Source organism: Thamnophis elegans, chromosome 6 (genome assembly GCF_009769535.1).
Source record: "Thamnophis elegans isolate rThaEle1 chromosome 6, rThaEle1.pri, whole genome shotgun sequence".
Lineage (NCBI taxonomy): Eukaryota > Metazoa > Chordata > Lepidosauria > Squamata > Colubridae > Thamnophis > Thamnophis elegans.
The window spans coordinates 80,765,104-80,782,254 of NC_045546.1; the positions used below are offsets into that span (position 1 = coordinate 80,765,104).

General features: G+C 41.6%; 1 protein-coding gene across 1 annotated transcript in view; it reads left to right on the top strand.

The window, feature by feature from the left end:
* The first annotated feature begins 3,948 nt into the window (after positions 1–3,948).
* The window catches only part of TRIO (trio Rho guanine nucleotide exchange factor), a 325,986-nt gene continuing 312,783 nt past the window's right edge, over positions 3,949–17,151 (top strand). The window contains exon 1 of the mRNA XM_032219436.1: positions 3,949–4,285. Within this exon, the coding sequence (XP_032075327.1) occupies positions 4,174–4,285 (112 nt within the window). The 5' untranslated portion in view covers positions 3,949–4,173. The remainder of the gene's footprint in view (positions 4,286–17,151) is intronic.

Consider the following 17,151-nt stretch of genomic DNA (forward strand, 5'->3'; position numbering starts at 1 on the left):
AGGTTAGGTTTAGAGCGTTAGCGTTACGTTTAGCGTTAGGTTAAGGGTTAGCGTTAGGTTTTTCGTTAGGTTAAGGGTTAGGTTTAGGTTTAGGTTTAGGGTTAGGTTAAGGGTTAGGTTTGGGGGGGTTAGGGTAAGGTTTTCGCTTTATTTTACATTTTTCGATCTTTCGTCGCGCTGTGATGACGTCACATACGCGCTTTCGTCGACCGCGATTTTGTCGTCCGCGGTTTTGTGGTGGAACCCATTCGTAAGCATCTTTGTAGAAGCAAATCTGAAACATTACAAAATTGCAGTATCTTACATATATTTATGCAAATATTGTCCTTGGAAAATGTGGCAGTATTTTTTTAACAAGAGTTATAGATGGATTCACAAGAACTTGATTTATCAAGTATTAACCATACAGCTAAATGAGAAGCCAAGTACAGAGAAATTATGCCACTGAATATCTGCTATGTTTGGGGAAAATAGAAACGTATAGGTGCCAGTGCTGTAACGCAGTTCATAAATTACACTAAGCCATTATGTGATTTGTCTATTTGATTTGGTTACAGGCTGTATTCCCTGATTTATTCCCTAAACCATGATTAGTGAAAAATGACTTTATGTGAATTCAGTAGTAGTACTATGACCAAAGATGTTTCTAGTATAAAACTTCCTAAAGTCCTATTAAATATTAGTGGCTTCAGTATTCTTGTCACTGCTCTGTGACAATGTCCTTCAAATGACGCCAGTATCCTGCAAACATTCTTGCATTCATTCCAGTTATTCTCAAGAAAAGTTTAATGAATATATCATTAAACTTCCTGGTTTCCATAAAAGCTATAATATTACTGTATGGTACCTAATCATTTTATAATGTTGAGGCGGGCTTTTAATTGTCTTCTTTAAGTGACACCTAATCAAAATGTATTTTTTTAAATATTTTAAGCAGTGTGGCTGCATTTTGAGATGTACAACTGAAAAACAATTATAAAAACAATGAAAAAATTATAAAACAAATGTGGATTCCAAGTTGGTAACCCACACTCTTTCCTGAGTATTAGTATTTGCATTGCTACTATATTTACATTAATGCATCCACATTTGAGTAATGTATGGAGAAGCACCTGGTGGATCTCTTAACTGGGGATCAGGTTCTCTCGCAGAGTGCAGCCTCCAGCATCACAATATCAGCGGGCGAGCCTTATTTTGAATAATCAATGTTCTTTATATCCTAAAGAAAATACCCTTTTTTAAATAATTGAGCCCATAGATCAAAGACTGGAGAATACAATACAGAGATCAAAATATGATAAAATAATTATAGTATTTGCACAGTTGAACAAACGGTTGAGAGATTGCAGGAAGGCAATCTCCAAGTTCCATAGCTGAGTTATCACACTTAATATCAGGAAGAAGACTAGAATACAGGTTGCTGATTTGAGTTCAACTCTGTTCTTATTGATGAAAGAAATGTCCTTCTGGGTTCGGCTCCAAGTGGGGAAAAAGACACTGGAGACATGGAGGCTGCTTGGAAAGATGGTTTATTGGTGGACAGGCCACGTGGCTGGAGCCCTGAACAGAAAAGGTGATCACATGCTTCAATGTTGGTGGAGAAGAAGAGAAGGGCTGAGGGAGGGGCTTGCTAGGCTTTTTATAACCTGTTCAGTCCCACCTCTCTGTTTCCGAGAGCCGAGGTGGCGCAGTGGTTAGGGTGCAGTACTGCAGGCCACTTCAGCTGACTGTTATCTGCAGTCCGGCGGTTCAAATCTCACCGGCTCAAGGTTGACTCAGCCTTCCATCCTTCCGAGGTGGGTGAAATGAGGACCCAGACTGTGGGGGCGATATGCTGACTCTGTAAACTGCTTAGAGAGGGCTGAAAGCCCTATGAAGCGGTATAAGTCTAACTGCTATTGCTATTCCTGTTCCTGTGTAAGAAATGTATTCTGATTGGTTGTCAGACTCCCATAGGGCCATGCAGGGGCAACTCTCTAGGCTGCGTTTTGAATCCAGGTTTGGTTGAGTTCTCAGATACCATGTGGTCAGTTGAGTTAAGGGCCAATATTATCCTGCTTTAATCCCATCCCCCTGCAGCTGAAGGGGAGAACTCTTTATTATGTAAAGTAGACTACCTTGGCCTTCTTACTGGCCCACTGACAAGGTGGGGATGTGCAGGAAGCTACAGGAAGCTATTCTGTCTTTTAAAACATGTTTCTTTCTTTTCCCATCCAGAGAAATATTCTGCCTTTTCAATATTTCCCAGGATTTCATTTTTCTGGGAGAGGGCTGGGTGATAACTACATCATCACAATCCTACATTATTTAAAGACTTCGCATGGAAACCATTGAAAGTCTGTTTTCCCTCTGTCCCTCCCCCCCCACTTTATAGCTACACCCAAATTTTAACGTTGCATGAGATCATCTCCAAATAAAAATGCTGCCATATGGACCGTTCTCTAGATATACAACGTGGTGAGTTAGCAGAAGGGAGGAGAATACATTTTACAGCTGAAAGAAAGGAAGAGGAGAGAGGATCTTAACAAGGAAAACCGAAATCCAATTGTAAATATATATATATCTTAAGGGTGGGGGAGGAATATGTATCTTTCTGACCAATAAGGGCAGCAATCTTGCAAAAGGGCTAAATTTAGGAGCGATCCCTATGCAATTGCAATTAACTCAATTGAACTTGCTTGGGGTTATTCACATTGTCAAACGCCCAGTCTGGTGGGGTGGGGGGAACAGATTATATATAAAAAAGTACCCATTGCAAGCTTTGCTAAGGTTGGGTCTCTTCCCAATCTTGCTGGTTGTTGGAAAATCTGAGCTGGGAGCTGGAAAAAAAGGCTTTCTGATCAAACGATCCCGGGTAAAGCTATTGATCATTGTTGCCTCGTGCAAGCCTTTCCCCATTGTCAGAATAAAGATAAAAGAATAAAGGCTCGTCCCAAACAATTCCGCGGGAGAGATTTACAGATCCCTTCTTTTTTTTTTTTAGCATGCAACAGTTTCCCACTTTTCTTTCCCGGTGCTAAAAAAAAAAACAACCAACAAGCTTTTGTATTGTTACTTGGAAGAAGAACAGATGATAGGACTTCAATAAATCTCAGTTGCGGACACCACGCCTTATGACGGCCTCCCGCAGACAGAGGGCGCTCTCCTCCTCCTCCTTAGCGCAAATCTACGGGATTAAAAAGGGGATTTCCCAGCTTGGGTTTGATAAAGGCGCTCCCAGCCAATAGGCGAAGGGTTCTTTTTCCTTTAGCGGCCGCTCTCCCAATCCACCCCCATCTCGACTGCTCCTTCCTGGGCACAACCTCGCCGAACGCTGACGGAGCCGCCCGGAGCTTCCCGACTGGCTGGCCGAACGCTGACGGAGCCGTTCCGGAGCTTCCCGAACTCTTCAGCGCTGCTTCTCTTTCTCTCCCTCTTTTCCTTGACTTCCCTGGGCGGGGATAGGAAGCCTCTTCCTTCCTCTCTCTCTCTTTTTTCCCCACCCACCTTTGCAAATTTGCAATCAAGATGGAGGAAGAGCGGGGCGGCTTCGGTCCTCGCCCAGGGCGCTGGGGCTAAGGGCAGCTGCTGGTGCTGCGGCTCCCCGAAAGGCTGCAAATATACCCTTTGCAAGCCACCTGCCTTTCCTTCCTTCCTCCTCCTGCTGCTGCATTGATTGCAGCCCCTTATTCCCATCCCCATCCATGCGCCTCCCTTCCCCCTCCTGCAATTGCTCTCCCCCCCCCTCTTTTTTTTTTTTGCATCGCTTCCCGCATGCATCCGTTGCTTAATGCATGCACCGCACGCCCTCGCCTCTCCGGAGGGGCTGCACGGTGGAGACTTCTCCTGGAACGGTAAGCGCTGAGCGCGCGCCTTCCCGCTGGGTCTTGTAAGCGTTTTGCTGGCTGTGCAATCGAGCCTTCCACCCTTCCAGCCTCCTCTTTCTCCCTTCCTCCCACCTTTCGGCCCTTTGCACCATCTTCTCTCTCTGGGTTTGATTGCATTTCTTTGCAAGGAATTGCAAAAGGTTTGGGGTGGTGGAAGGAATAGGCTTACGGTCCCCGTCCACCCCCGGGTCCTCCTCCTTGGCTGTCAGGATCTAGGAGGGAAGGAGGCTGATTCCACCACCGTGGCGGCGACGGTAACCGAAGGGTCAGACCCGGAGGAGCCGCCGACGACCTCAAGCCCATCGCCATGAGCGGTTCCACCGCCGCCTCCTCCTCCTCCAACAGCGGCAACGCGGCTGGGGAAGGGGCGGAAGACGCCGCCAAGGATTCCGCCGACATCGCGGCTTTCTTCCGTTCGGGTAAGTTGGCAAAGATGATTTCAGATTTCTTTGTATGCCGCCCTTTCTCCGGGAGGGACTCCAGGGCGGCGAACAACTCAAAAGGGGGAAAGGGGGGATACAAACACAATGCATGTAATTGAAATACACAAGAGTCATACGGCCATACAGAAAACCCCAAAGCTCTTTCCAAGGTGGTGGTGATGATGATGATGATGATGAAACCCCAAAGCTCTTTCCAGGGTGATGATGATGATGATGATGAAACCCCAAAGCTTTCCAAGGTGGTGATGATGATGGTGATGATGATGATGAAACCCCAAAGCTCTTTCCAGGGTGATGATGATGATGAAACCCCAAAGCTCTTTCCAAGGTGGTGGTGATGATGATGATGGTGATGATGATGATGAAACCCCAAAGCTCTTTCCAGGGTGATGATGATGATGATGAAACCCCAAAGCTCTTTCCAGGGTGATGATGATGATGATGATGAAACCCCAAAGCTCTTTCCAAGGTGGTGGTGGTGATGATGATGATGATGATGAAACCCCAAAGCTCTTTCCAGGGTGATGATGATGATGAAACCCCAAAGCTCTTTCCAGGGTGATGATGATGATGAAACCCCAAAGCTCTTTCCAGGGTGATGATGATGATGAAACCCCAAAGCTCTTTCCAGGTTGATGATGATGATGATGATGATGATGATGAAAAGAGTTGGGGAAAGAAGCGGGTGGTTCTCCTAATAATTCTCCTCCTGTCCCTTCTCCCAATTCTCTCCGGAATGAATGATCTATTCTCCCAATTCTCTCCGGAATGAATGATCTATTCTCCCAATTCTCTGGGATTGATGATCTTATACATCCATGTTGGAAAGCAAAGGGAGTGGGATTCATGCCTGGTTGATTAAAACCGTGCCTAAAGGAAGGGGCTTCCCTTTATAACGCTTACGGAAAACGAGGAGATGTGCCTTGGCCTCCCGGTAAAGATAATCTTTAACTAGCTCTGGTGTTCTTGTTTGCAAAAAAATCCCCCACCCTTTTTAAATAAAGCTTTCTTGTTAAGGAAGCTGTAAAAGTGAAGATGTGTTTTTTTTTTTAAGGCTTGGTTTTCTATAGGTTGTAAAGATAGGAGGTGCGTCAGGCTTACTTGTGTATCTTTTAAGGATGACCCACAGCTGATTGCCAAGTGTTCCTTTCTCTTCTCCGTTGAAACAAAACGGGATTAAAAACCAAAAACAACCCCCCAAAATTGTATATTTGAAAAAACCTTGGGGAATCAGGAGTGGGCTTCCGAACAGATTCAATGCTATTGAATTCAGATTCATAACATCAAGGTAGGTTTATAAGATCCCTTTTCGAATATTTGAAATCCCCCCCCCCTCTGACACTTGACTTTGAATGGATGAATCTTGGAAGATCTAATCAGGATCTAATCTTCCAAACAGATTCAATGCTATTGAATGCAAATTCATAACATCAAGGTAGGTTTATAAGATCCCTTTTCAAATATTAGAAATCCCCCTCTGACACTTGACTTTGAATGGGTGAATCTTGGAAGATCTAATAAACACAGTGGCATCGGATCAGCCAGAAGTCTCTTTATCCCTGCTGTGCTCTAAATGTGCCTTAATGTCATAACCAGGGCCTTGTTCAGCAGCCACAATTCCTGATCGTTGTAGTTGGTGGAAATGGTAACAAATGCAATGCCTTTTTTTATTTTCCAGAAAAAGAAAGCATCTTGTTTTTGTAGGCTTTGTGAGATCTTTGGTCATTATTATTATTATTTAATTAAAATGGTAAATAGTACAGGTATTCCTTCCAGCAGTTTTAGTTGCATTTTGCTGTCAATTGTCATACTGGAAGTGCTATATTGATTACATGAAATGAGATGCTCTGATTGGCTTCACTATTAGGAATTTGGTAGAATGTGGGCATTAATACACTTCTATTTATTGTAAGGTAGGATTTTTAGAGAACCTGATGGCAAAGCAATGATGTATCTTTGAGACTTGAGCTGAAAAAAAAAAAACTTCGACAGAGGCAAATGAGAAGCCTTTTTCCTTACATGGTCACTCCAGCTGTTGTGGTAACCTCCTTGTATCCAGTTACAGTGGTGGTAAACTTTTTTTTACTTTTCTAAAGCGTGTTGATGGCCTACTAGCTGGAAATGGAAAGAAAAAAGGAATAAAAGCAAACAATAATTCCCTCCGACTTTATCCAGGACGGTACAAGCAAAAGGGAAATCTGTATTGTTCAAACTGTCAGCTTCCACTTTTGGTGGGACTTCAATGTCTGGAGCATAACTCGGAAATATTCTAAATGTTGTGGGGAGAGAGAGAGAGAGAAAGCACTCACAGGGATTGCCTTGGGGGTATGTGCTTTGCATGATTGACATAGAAATGCTGTGTTATTTTGAAAGTATGTGTGTGTGTACTGTTCCTGGGATACAAGTAGGAAGTTGTGGGTTTCTCTTTTGTTGCCTTGAGTGAAACTGACAGTAGAGGAGGAATCGCTGGTGGTGTTAGAACAAATTCAAGCAAAGCAGTGGGTCTGGCTTTCTATTGTGGAGCGAAGGCCTCTCCGTAGTGGGGTAGGCTGTCATTACAATCTTTGTTGGCAAAATATGCAGAAAGAAAAGCATGTCAGAAAACTTCTTAGAATAGCTTTCTGAACACTTCTTTTTCTTAACCAGTAATAGACAAAAGGCGCATTTCCCTCCCCTTTTTTGTGCATTTCTGTGTTCTTGATTAACACCACCATATATGTTGCTTATTATCTTTTCAAGGGAAAGGGGAAACGAGCAGCAAGCTTGCAAATGTATTAGTCTGAATGCCATTTAAAAGACTTAAGCCTGCTGAGATCTAGGGAGATTCATTTCTTGAAAAATGCAATGCAGGAGGTTGAGTGCGTGACCCGTCAAAACCGTGGTCCACAAAAGCGCGATCGACGAAAGCGCGCATTTGACGTCAACACAGCGCGACGGAAAAAATTAAAAATTGAAATAAAAATTAAATTAAAGCAAGCCGATTCACATAAAGGTAAGGGTTAGGGTTAGGTTTAGGTTAAGGGTTAGGGTTAGGTTTAGAGCGTTAGGGTTACGTTTAGCGTTAGGTTAAGGGTTAGCGTTAGGTTTAGCGTTATGTTAACGGTTAGGTTTAGGGTTAGATTTAGGGTTAGGTTAAGGGTTAGGTTTAGGGTTAGGTTTGGGGGGGTTAGGGTAAGGTTTTCGCTTTATTTTTACATTTTTCGATCACAGCGCAAGGTTTTCGTCGCGCTGTGATGACGTCAAATGCGCGCTTTCGTCGACTGCAATTTGTGTCCACGGTTTTGTGGTGGAACCGGTTGAGTGAAGGTTGCATGTTAGCATCTTTGTGATAGGCATGTAGAAGGAAAACCGGATATAATTTACTTACCCATCATGTTTTTAGTTCTTGTACTTTCTTGGACCAAAAAATAATAATGGGCAAATGTAAACTATCAGATATTATGTTGGAGGCTTGTATTCACACCTGATCAGAAATGGATGTGCTCCGGTTACTTTCTTGTATGTATAGTAAAGTAATGATAATGTAGATTATGTAGATTATTTTAATGTAGGTACATGAATGAATAATGTAGAATAATGAATAATGTAGATCTCAGGGTAGATCTATGGATCCTATTCTTCAGAAAGCCTCAGTCCTGTTTATTATTATTACTGTCACTGGGCCAGGGGCTTCATACTCTTTCCAGCTTTACAAAAAAATCACTCAATACACAGCATTGTTTACAAAAATTTGCACTCCAGATCATTTGAATATCACCGTTTTATAGTCTCTCGCAAGGTCAGCATTATTCCAATGGGAATCGTTGAATTTGCTCTGCCTTGCATTTCAAAGATGTTTTGAGATTATGTGTGAATAGTAAAAAGGTTATCTTATTTTTGCATTTGGGCTACCTTTCGTCACTGGGGTAGCTTTGGTATAGTGCGGACATACCTATAAAAAGTCTAAATTGTAACTCGAGTTTTTAATCATCTGAAGTTTAGGAAATGGGTGGCTTCTCTTCCTGGTCAAAATAAAGATGTTTTCCTCTTCCTCTTTGAATTCCATTGTAAAACGTATTCCCCATGGATTTTCCTGTTTCAGAAATTATTTGATTCCGTACGTTGCCACACATTGGATTACTCGGAATCTTTCAGTAAAAGCATAAACATTTCTCGTTAGCGCCGACGGAAAATGTGAAAACCTGTAAAAATCAGTGATGGGCATATATTTCCTTTCCTGTAAGAAGTGATTTGAAGAGCTGTAGAGTGAGTCATGACCTGGCATATTCTAGGAGGTGATGGGATATATATTTATATATTATATATATATATATATATATATGTATGTATGTATGTATGTATATATATATATATATGTTTTTTTTATATATAATTTATTTTATTATTTATTTTATATTATTTATCAGCACAAATTAAAAAAAACACAAATATAACAAAGGCAACAGTAAAAATATTGGGTTTCTGTCGTGATGGACTCTTATGACGAGCCGAATGACAGATGATGGAAGCAGTTAGCTTCCTCCCATAATTGGGGCTTACCAGGGGTTGTAAAAATCTAATATATGTATGTATGTATGTATGTATGTATGTATGTATGTATGTATATATTGCTTAAAAACAAGTAAAGTCATAGTTAAATCCTAGGCTATCTTAATATTTTTAATACATTATAGTATCCTGAGATTTGAAAGTAGCTTTTTTTGTATTAGTTGATCAATGGTTTTATGCTATGAAAAGCATCCGGTATTTAAATAGGGAAAACCTGGAATGGGAGCATAAGGAGGATAGGCAGTTGATATTCAATATGAATATATAATAGGGGAGACAGAAGAAATACAATCACTAGAAACTGGTAGAAAGGGGAGACTTAGAAAGATTTTTTTTGGGGGGGGGAGATTAAGCTAAAGAGCTGCGTTCCAAGCATGTTAGTAGGAGTATGTAGTAAGGGAGCAACAGTGACTGGTCTTTTAGAATTGCAAAGGAGGGGCTTTGAATTTAAATTGATGCTGCAGCTGTTAAAAGAGAATTATTAGTCATCAGGAAGGATGGTTTTATGGCATGGAATGTATTGACTAGGCTGCCAGTTGTTTCCACTGGGCTAGCTAGTCTAAAACAGTCTTAAATTCTGCTTGTTGGAGTCTGAAATGTTGAGTAGCCTGATCACCGATTAGAAGAGAAAAAAAGATTTAGGAAGACTAAATAAGTATGTGATGCTTTGCAATTACAATTAGTGCTGCCTTATTCTGAAAAGATCTAAGAAACAGTGAGATTATGCTTACAGTCGGATGGGTCCAGCCAAACTGAACATTGACAAAGTAGTATAGTGTAGAAATAGCACTTCTTTCTGTTAGTAAAATGCGAGTCTGCATCCACATGTAGTCTGTGGATGAGAAAGTTCGAGTATAAACTTCGATACTAAGATGTTCTGACCCCCTCCTCCGTCCAGTAACGAAAGCCGAGACAAGCTTAACTAGAATGTCCTTTAATTAGCAAGACCAGAATCTCGGTGGCTGAAAGCCAAGCGAAACAAACAGATAAGGACCTTGGCAGCAAGTCCGACAAACCTTGGCGGCAATCCAACCTGCCAAGGTAGTTACGTTCTCTTTAGTCAAAGCGTTGACTTCTGCAAAAAGGGCGTGTCACAAGCAGTCTTTTTTATAGTCTGGAGAGGAGCCTAATGACCACCAGCTGAGCGCAATTACCTCCTGTAATTGCGTAATTGCTCCCGACGTTGAGTAGCTCTTCGATGGCGTGCATCCAGGAACAACTCACTGCTGCCTTCTGGATCACTCCCCTTGTCTCTCCCCACTGGTCCAAGGCTCAGGCACCACCTGGTGGCCAAACCAGTCTCTCTGCGCCCTGCTCGGAGTTGGAACCCTGTCCAGGGTCCTCCACCTCCTCCAGAGCCGACCATAGGGCCCCTCACTGTCGGGAGTCTGGTGGCAGCTCCAACGGCACCTGTTGGGCCACAACACTAAGCTATCAAAACAATAATCATTGATTAGATTTCTTGATCCTTTTTGAAGAAAGTAGATGCAACTATGGGATCTTCAAACTGAACTGTGATGTAGCAGAAGAAAAAAGGACCAAGTCTTCTTCCATCTCTTTCATAAAGCCTTTCTTTCTATATAAAGTTGATGAGAATTTACTTCTCCCTTCCAGCTGTCTAATTTTTTCTCTGAGTCCAGGCTACTCACAATTATTTTATATTTGGACATGATTTCACCCATCTCATTTAGCTTGGATAATCGACCATAATGCTCTTAAGGACATTTCTTTAAAAAAACAAACCTGTAGGACATGTTTATTTCCTAAGAAACAGTAGATATCTCAGCATGCTGTGGGAATGTTTCTATATATTTAAGGTAATAGATAAAACAACATTTGCCACCAGATCCAATGTGAAAGAATAGTGTATCAAGCCTGTGATCATAATACTTTAGTATATATAGAATTACTGCCAATTTTGTTTTAATTGGCAAAATTAGTATTGGTTGCATTGTAGAGCTTGAATATTAAAAAGCACCACAAAGGGCATTTATTCATTGTGTTAAAACATCTCTGTTGTACGGTATACGAGGTCTGAGAAAGAATTATTGCCATGTTCTTCCCCTCTCATTCTTTCCTCTTCCCTGCAATTATATAATTTGACCCACTAGATCTTATGTGCTGCTTAGCACTTCGTGGTCTACATTTTTAAAATGCCTTCTAAAAATAGATGAAGAAGGAGTGACTTTGAACAAACTAGATCAAGAAAAGTTTTCAGAAGTTGTGTAATGTTCAAAGATATTTTTGTCTTATCTTTTGAACTGCTTTACATGGGATTCGTTTCCTTTTTGTTCAGTATTTTTACAAATCCCGTAAGAGTCAATTTGGTTTGATGGCTAAAGCACCAGGGTAGAAACTAGAATGCTTATTACAGGTAGTCCTTGACTTACAATAGTTCATTTAGTGACAGTTCAAAATTACAATGGCACTCAAAAAAGTGACTTATGACCGTTTTCACACTTACCACACCGATTCAGTATCCCCATGGTCAAGTAATCAAAATTCAGATTCTTGGCAACTGGTTCATAGAGCCGAGGTGGCGCAGTGGTTAGAGTGCAGTACTGCTAGCCACTTCAGCTGACTGCTAACTGCAGTTTGGCGGTTCATATCTCACCGGCTCAAGGTTGACTCAGCCTTCCATCCTTCCGAGGTGGGTGAAATGAGGACCCAGACTGTGGGGGGCGATATGCTGACTCTGTAAACCGCTTAGAGAGGGCAGAAAGCCCTATGAAGCGGTATATAAGTCTAATTGCTATTGCTAAGGTAGCTCTGATAAATAAATAAAAAAAATAGATGTTTGGTTCATATGAATGTTTACTGGTAAGGTACCAAGGATTCCTTTTAGGTCATCTAAATTGTTTCCAACTGTAGTTGACTACAGAAGCTGAGTTTTTAGTTTTTCAGCTTAAATTTGGATCATTTGTAACTTGGGCCCGGCGAGCTCAAGTAGTACTCAGCCTAGAATCATGGATCCCGTTGATTCGGGATGCATGCGACTCTACAGCGAAGGGATTGGCGATTCCGCACCGACGCTAAAGACTTAAGTCAAGTAAGTCAATTTTGTAACAGAGGAGTCATAATAAGAACTAAATTATATGGAAATGGAGTGAAGCAAAGTATAGTTTCATGGAAATACAATAAGAGGATACGAGTAAAGAGGTTAGATAAGGGAAACTTGGGTTTAACTCTACATCAGCCATGGAAGCTGACCGAGTTACATTTTCTTGGCCCCAGTGTACCTGACAGATTGTTACTGTAATGAAAAATGGGAGGTGGGAGTGGTGTCAATAGTGCCTTGAATGCAGTGTTTCAAAAATTGTTTGAACCTATTCTGTGGGTGTGGCCTCCTTTGTGGGAGTGGTTTGCAGCCCATGTGACCGGATGGGAGTGGCTTGCCACCCATGTGACCGGATATGAAGATGCCGACGACACTTGTCAGAACCACCTTAAATTACCTCCCACACAGCACTGGCATGCATAAGAATAGGATGCAAACTTGTTTTTTAAAAGGCATCTTTGGTTTGCGTTAAAACAACTTCAACACACGCAATGTTCTGATTGCACCACAAACGCAGTAGTCATCCTTACCTTTCACAGAGGCCCTGAGTTTTATAAATATGAGCTTGATAGTGTAGAATAATCATATCCAAGGACCAGTGGTGGGTTTCAAAAACATTCGGAACCTCTTCTGTAGGTGTGGCCTGCTTTCCGGGTCCACTGGTGGAACCTCTTCTAACCGGTTCGGTAGATTTGACGAACCGGTTCTACCGAATAGGTGCGAACTGGTAGGAACCCACCTCTGCTTGAATGCCTAAAGGGATGTATATCTTGCAACTAAGCAAAGAAATAATGCCCTTTCTGGCTTTTCATGGAGCTGCAATAGGATTAGCCCCAGGCTAATGGAGATGTCAAACCAGCTCTTCCAGAAGCCCTCTTAAGTCTACATGGCCTTTTTCTACCTCCTGCCTTCCTAGAAGACAGAGTGTGAGGGAGATCAGTCCCACAAAGTATCAATGCAACCATAATTTGTTGTGGGAAAAAAAAAACTAGAAAAAGGAGAACGTTAAAAATTTTTAACTTTCAAGTTGCCACATCTCATGAGTGCTAAAAGGCATAAAAATAGAGCTACTAAAAACCATCAAAGAGATAAGCCTTTAACACAGTACTTAGTTAATTTTTCCCCATTTTCTGGAGACTAAGATTCATTTTGGAACCAATACAATCTCTGTGGGATTTGGTTATTTGGAAAACACCTCTTCCTGAAAATTTCAACTTTCAAGGTTTGGAGGAGAATCTTCACTCTCTTTCTTCTCTCCATCAGCATAAACTTTCTTCCTGCTTTTGTCACAGAGTTCTCATTGTGGGTTTTTCCCCCCCCCAAAAAAGAAAAATAAATCTTCTCCCTGGAAAGACAAAAGGTTAGGCCATCTCTTTTGCTATCTCCTAAATTACACATTTCTCCTCGGGAAGGTGTTGACTCAAATCTCTAAGCTGGCAAGCTTGCTCAGAGAATGAGAGGGAGAGTGTGGAAAAGAGGAGAGAGGCAAGGGAAGAAGAGAGGGTAAGGAGAGAGGCTAGGGGTGGGAAGAGGAGGAGAGAAAGAAAGAGTGGAAAGGGGAGAGAGGAGAAGAAGAGAGGAAGAGGAAGTAGAGAAGAGAATGACAGAGGGTAGAAAGGAGGTAGGGAGGAAGAGGAGAGGGAGAAAAAAGCGATGGACAGGGTAATATGGTGTATGAAGAGCAGTGGAGCCAATAATTGTTTTTGGGAGTTGATGGTAAGATGAATTGATGCTAATATTTAATAATAAAAAATTATGTTGGTTATGTAACAGTATACATGTGGTTATGTGTTATGAACATAAAAAAATTAATTTAAAAAAATCTATAAGCTGGCAACTTGTTATCTAAGATGAGAGGCTAGCAGGGATGTTGAGAGTTTTTTAGCAGGACCATATCCTACACATGGAATCTTGTGGAACTAGAATGTGAATAAAAAGCTTTTGGGGTTGTGTTGGTGGACGAACATGATTGGTTTGAGGAACATGAATTATACGTGACCCGTCAAAACCGTGTTCCACAAAAGCACGGTCGACGAAAGCGCGTATGTGACGTCATCACAGCGTGACGAAAAAGATCGAAAAATTGAAATAAAAAATAAATTACAGCAAGCCGATTCACATAAAGGTTAGGGTTAGGGTTCGGTTAAGGGTTAGGGTTAGGTTTAGAGCGTTAGCATTACGTTTAGCGTTAGGTTAAGGGTTAGCGTTAGGTTTTTCGTTAGGTTAAGGGTTAGGGTTAGGGTTAGGGTTAGGTTTGGGGGGGTTAGGGTAAGGTTTTCGCTTTATTTTTACATTTTTCGATCTTTTTCGTCGCGCTGTGATGACGTCACATACGCGCTTTCGTTGACCGCGCTTTTGTCTACCGCGGTTTTGTGGTGGAACCGAATTATCTTTCTTCTTCTTTTCATTAATCTCTGCCTTTTCTCCATGTGAAATGGGTCAAGATGCTTGTTTAATACCAGAATTCTCAAGCGGATGCTAAATGTCTGCAATCAGTTTTACTTGGGCTCCAGTAATCAAATGGGGAGAAAAGGTTTTGCCAACAGTTCTGTTTTTTAATAAAATGGTTTGCAGAGTCTGTGGCAAAATATGAAATCTGATTGAATACAGGCAGTATTCACCTTGCTTTAACAATGGTCTGGAATTTTGACAGCCTCAGAAAGGGTTCCTTAAAGCCCACAAACCCTAATGGCCATTGCAAAATGTTACATCACTATCTTTGTCACCTGATCACAATTGGGGAGCTTGGTAACCTATTTGCACTTAGGACTGGTTGCCAAGAACTCCACAATCCTATGATTACCATTTGCAATTTTATCTGCTGGCTTCCCCAGAGGTCAATAGGGAAGCCAGCAGGAAAGTTTGCAAACTACTGCTGCTGCCTGAGGGAACTCCCTTTCATCTCAAGGGACTGCTGGAAATCCTGAAAGTTTCAACCCTGTTCCTGAACTGCTGAAGGAGTTTCCCTTCTGTGCAAGGAGGGGAACTCCTTTGGAAGCTGGTCTTTCACTCAGCCTCAGAGACAAGAGGGAGCCGAAATCCAAGCAGAGATCGGGGAGTCGGTGCAGAAGGATAGGTGGACTCTTTAACAATCATATTCTAAAGTAAACTAACAGACTTTAGTATCATCCCTCACTTGTACTTTAACTCCCCCTTTGTTAAGCTATCTCTAAACAAATTATATCATTCCTTGCTCTTTCAATCATAAGCTATCTGGAATTTCTTAGTCCCATATTTATTTTGAATATAGTCAATCCATCTTCTCCACTCCAGCTTAATTTCTCGTCTGAACGATCCTTGAGATATGCTAATATTTTAGCCATCTCTGCTAAGTTAGTTACTTTTCACTTCCATTCTTGAATAGTAGGCAAATCTTCCTTCTTTCAGTACTGTGCCACCAACAAATTTGCTGCTGTTGTTAGGTTCAGAATCAAATTAGTCTCTATAACAGTACAATCAGTAGTTATACCTAACAAGAATAACTGAGGGGTAAACTTTATCCTCTTTGTAAAGATATTTTGCATAATCCACCATTTATATCCAAAATGCTTTGACCTTTTTGCAAGTCCACCATATATGAAAATACGTAGCATCAGCACGATCACATCTCCAGCATTTAGGTTGTAGGTTCGGATACATGCAAGCCAGTTTTGGGGATCTAAATGCCATCTATAAAACATCTTGTGTGTGACCCTACTTCATAGCAATGGCATTTCCAGCAGCTTCTGGTTACCATTGTTAAGAGAATTATGTGTCATTTTTTAAACACAATGTCACACGATCACCTTGTTTTGTCTTGGTGGCTTCCCCATTTTGACTTGGCTTGTTAGATGCCAACAGTGAAGGTTGCATATGGTGATCACATGACTGACTGCAGGATGATGTGACAATGTGATCATGAACTGGTGACTGAGCATCTGGGCCACAATTTTGGGACTCTTGTGATGGACAGAACTTTGAGGACCAGTTATAAGTACCACTTGCTCAGTGCCATTGTGGACATGGAGTGAGTGATTGGTAAGGAAGCATCACCTGAAGTTTAGAATGTAGAATGGTAGTTGAGGTTCTAGACCTTCAATTCAGAACCGCTTATCAGTTAGAGTCAGAGGTGGGTTCCTACCAGTTCGCACCTATTCGGTAGAACCGGTTCGTCAAATCTACCGAACCGGTTACAAGAGGTTCCACCAGTGGACCCGGAAAGCAGGCCACACCTACAGAAGAGGTTCCAAAATTTTTTGAAACCTACCACTGGTTAGAGTGGTTCTTAGAGAGAAAGCAAGAGTGGTGATGAGCAAAGAGTTCAAACACTACTAATTCTTAATATGTCCAAATCATGGTTTGCTAATAAACTTCTAACCACAGTTTTGGATCGTGGCTTGATCATGACTTATCAATATTGCAGCCCCAAAGCTCTATAAAACCACTCTGCTAAAATGCAGCATAACTTTTCTGATTTGGAAAAAAAAAAGGGGGGGGGGGTAAAAGAAAAGCTTATCCTGCTTATTCCATGACATCATTGCATTCCTGCAGATCTCCTCCCTGTGGCTATAAGAGACAAAATATGTGTTGTTAAATGTGTGTTTTTCCCCTACCAAGGCAAACAAGTTTCCTGCCCCTGCCCTAAACCATAGTTAAGTTCCTTATTGTTGCATTGGTATGGTGTCTAGACTAAATTGTAGTCTCTGTGTTGATATTTGTGGCTCATCTGATATATAGTTCAATTTTGCTTTGAGATTGACTGTTATGCTGCATTTCAAGGAAGTGCCAGGGAAAATGACAATAATATAATAAGGCAATATGTCATGTAGTTGTTAATAAGTAAACTCAATTTCAACTTATTATTACTTAACACAGCATTCTCCTCAACCGTATCCCTGTTGGGAGTATACTCCTAGTGTTGGGTAGGATATATATGTGTGTGTGTGTGTGTGTGTGTGTGTGTGTGTGTGTGTGTGTGATTTAGTGTCACAACCCCTGGTATGCCCAAATATGGGAGGAAGCCTACTGCTTCCTTTCTCTGTCTATCGGCTCGTCACAAGAGACCATCCAGATACCTATTTCCCTGGCTCAGCTGATAAAGGAGGAGAACCTTGTGGCTTAGTGGTTAACACATCTGCCTAATATGTAATACAGCCCAGGTTAAGAGACCATCCAGATACCTATTTCCCTGGCTCAGCTGATAAAGGAGGAGAACCTTGTGGCTTAGTGGTTAACACATCTGCCTAATATGTAATAC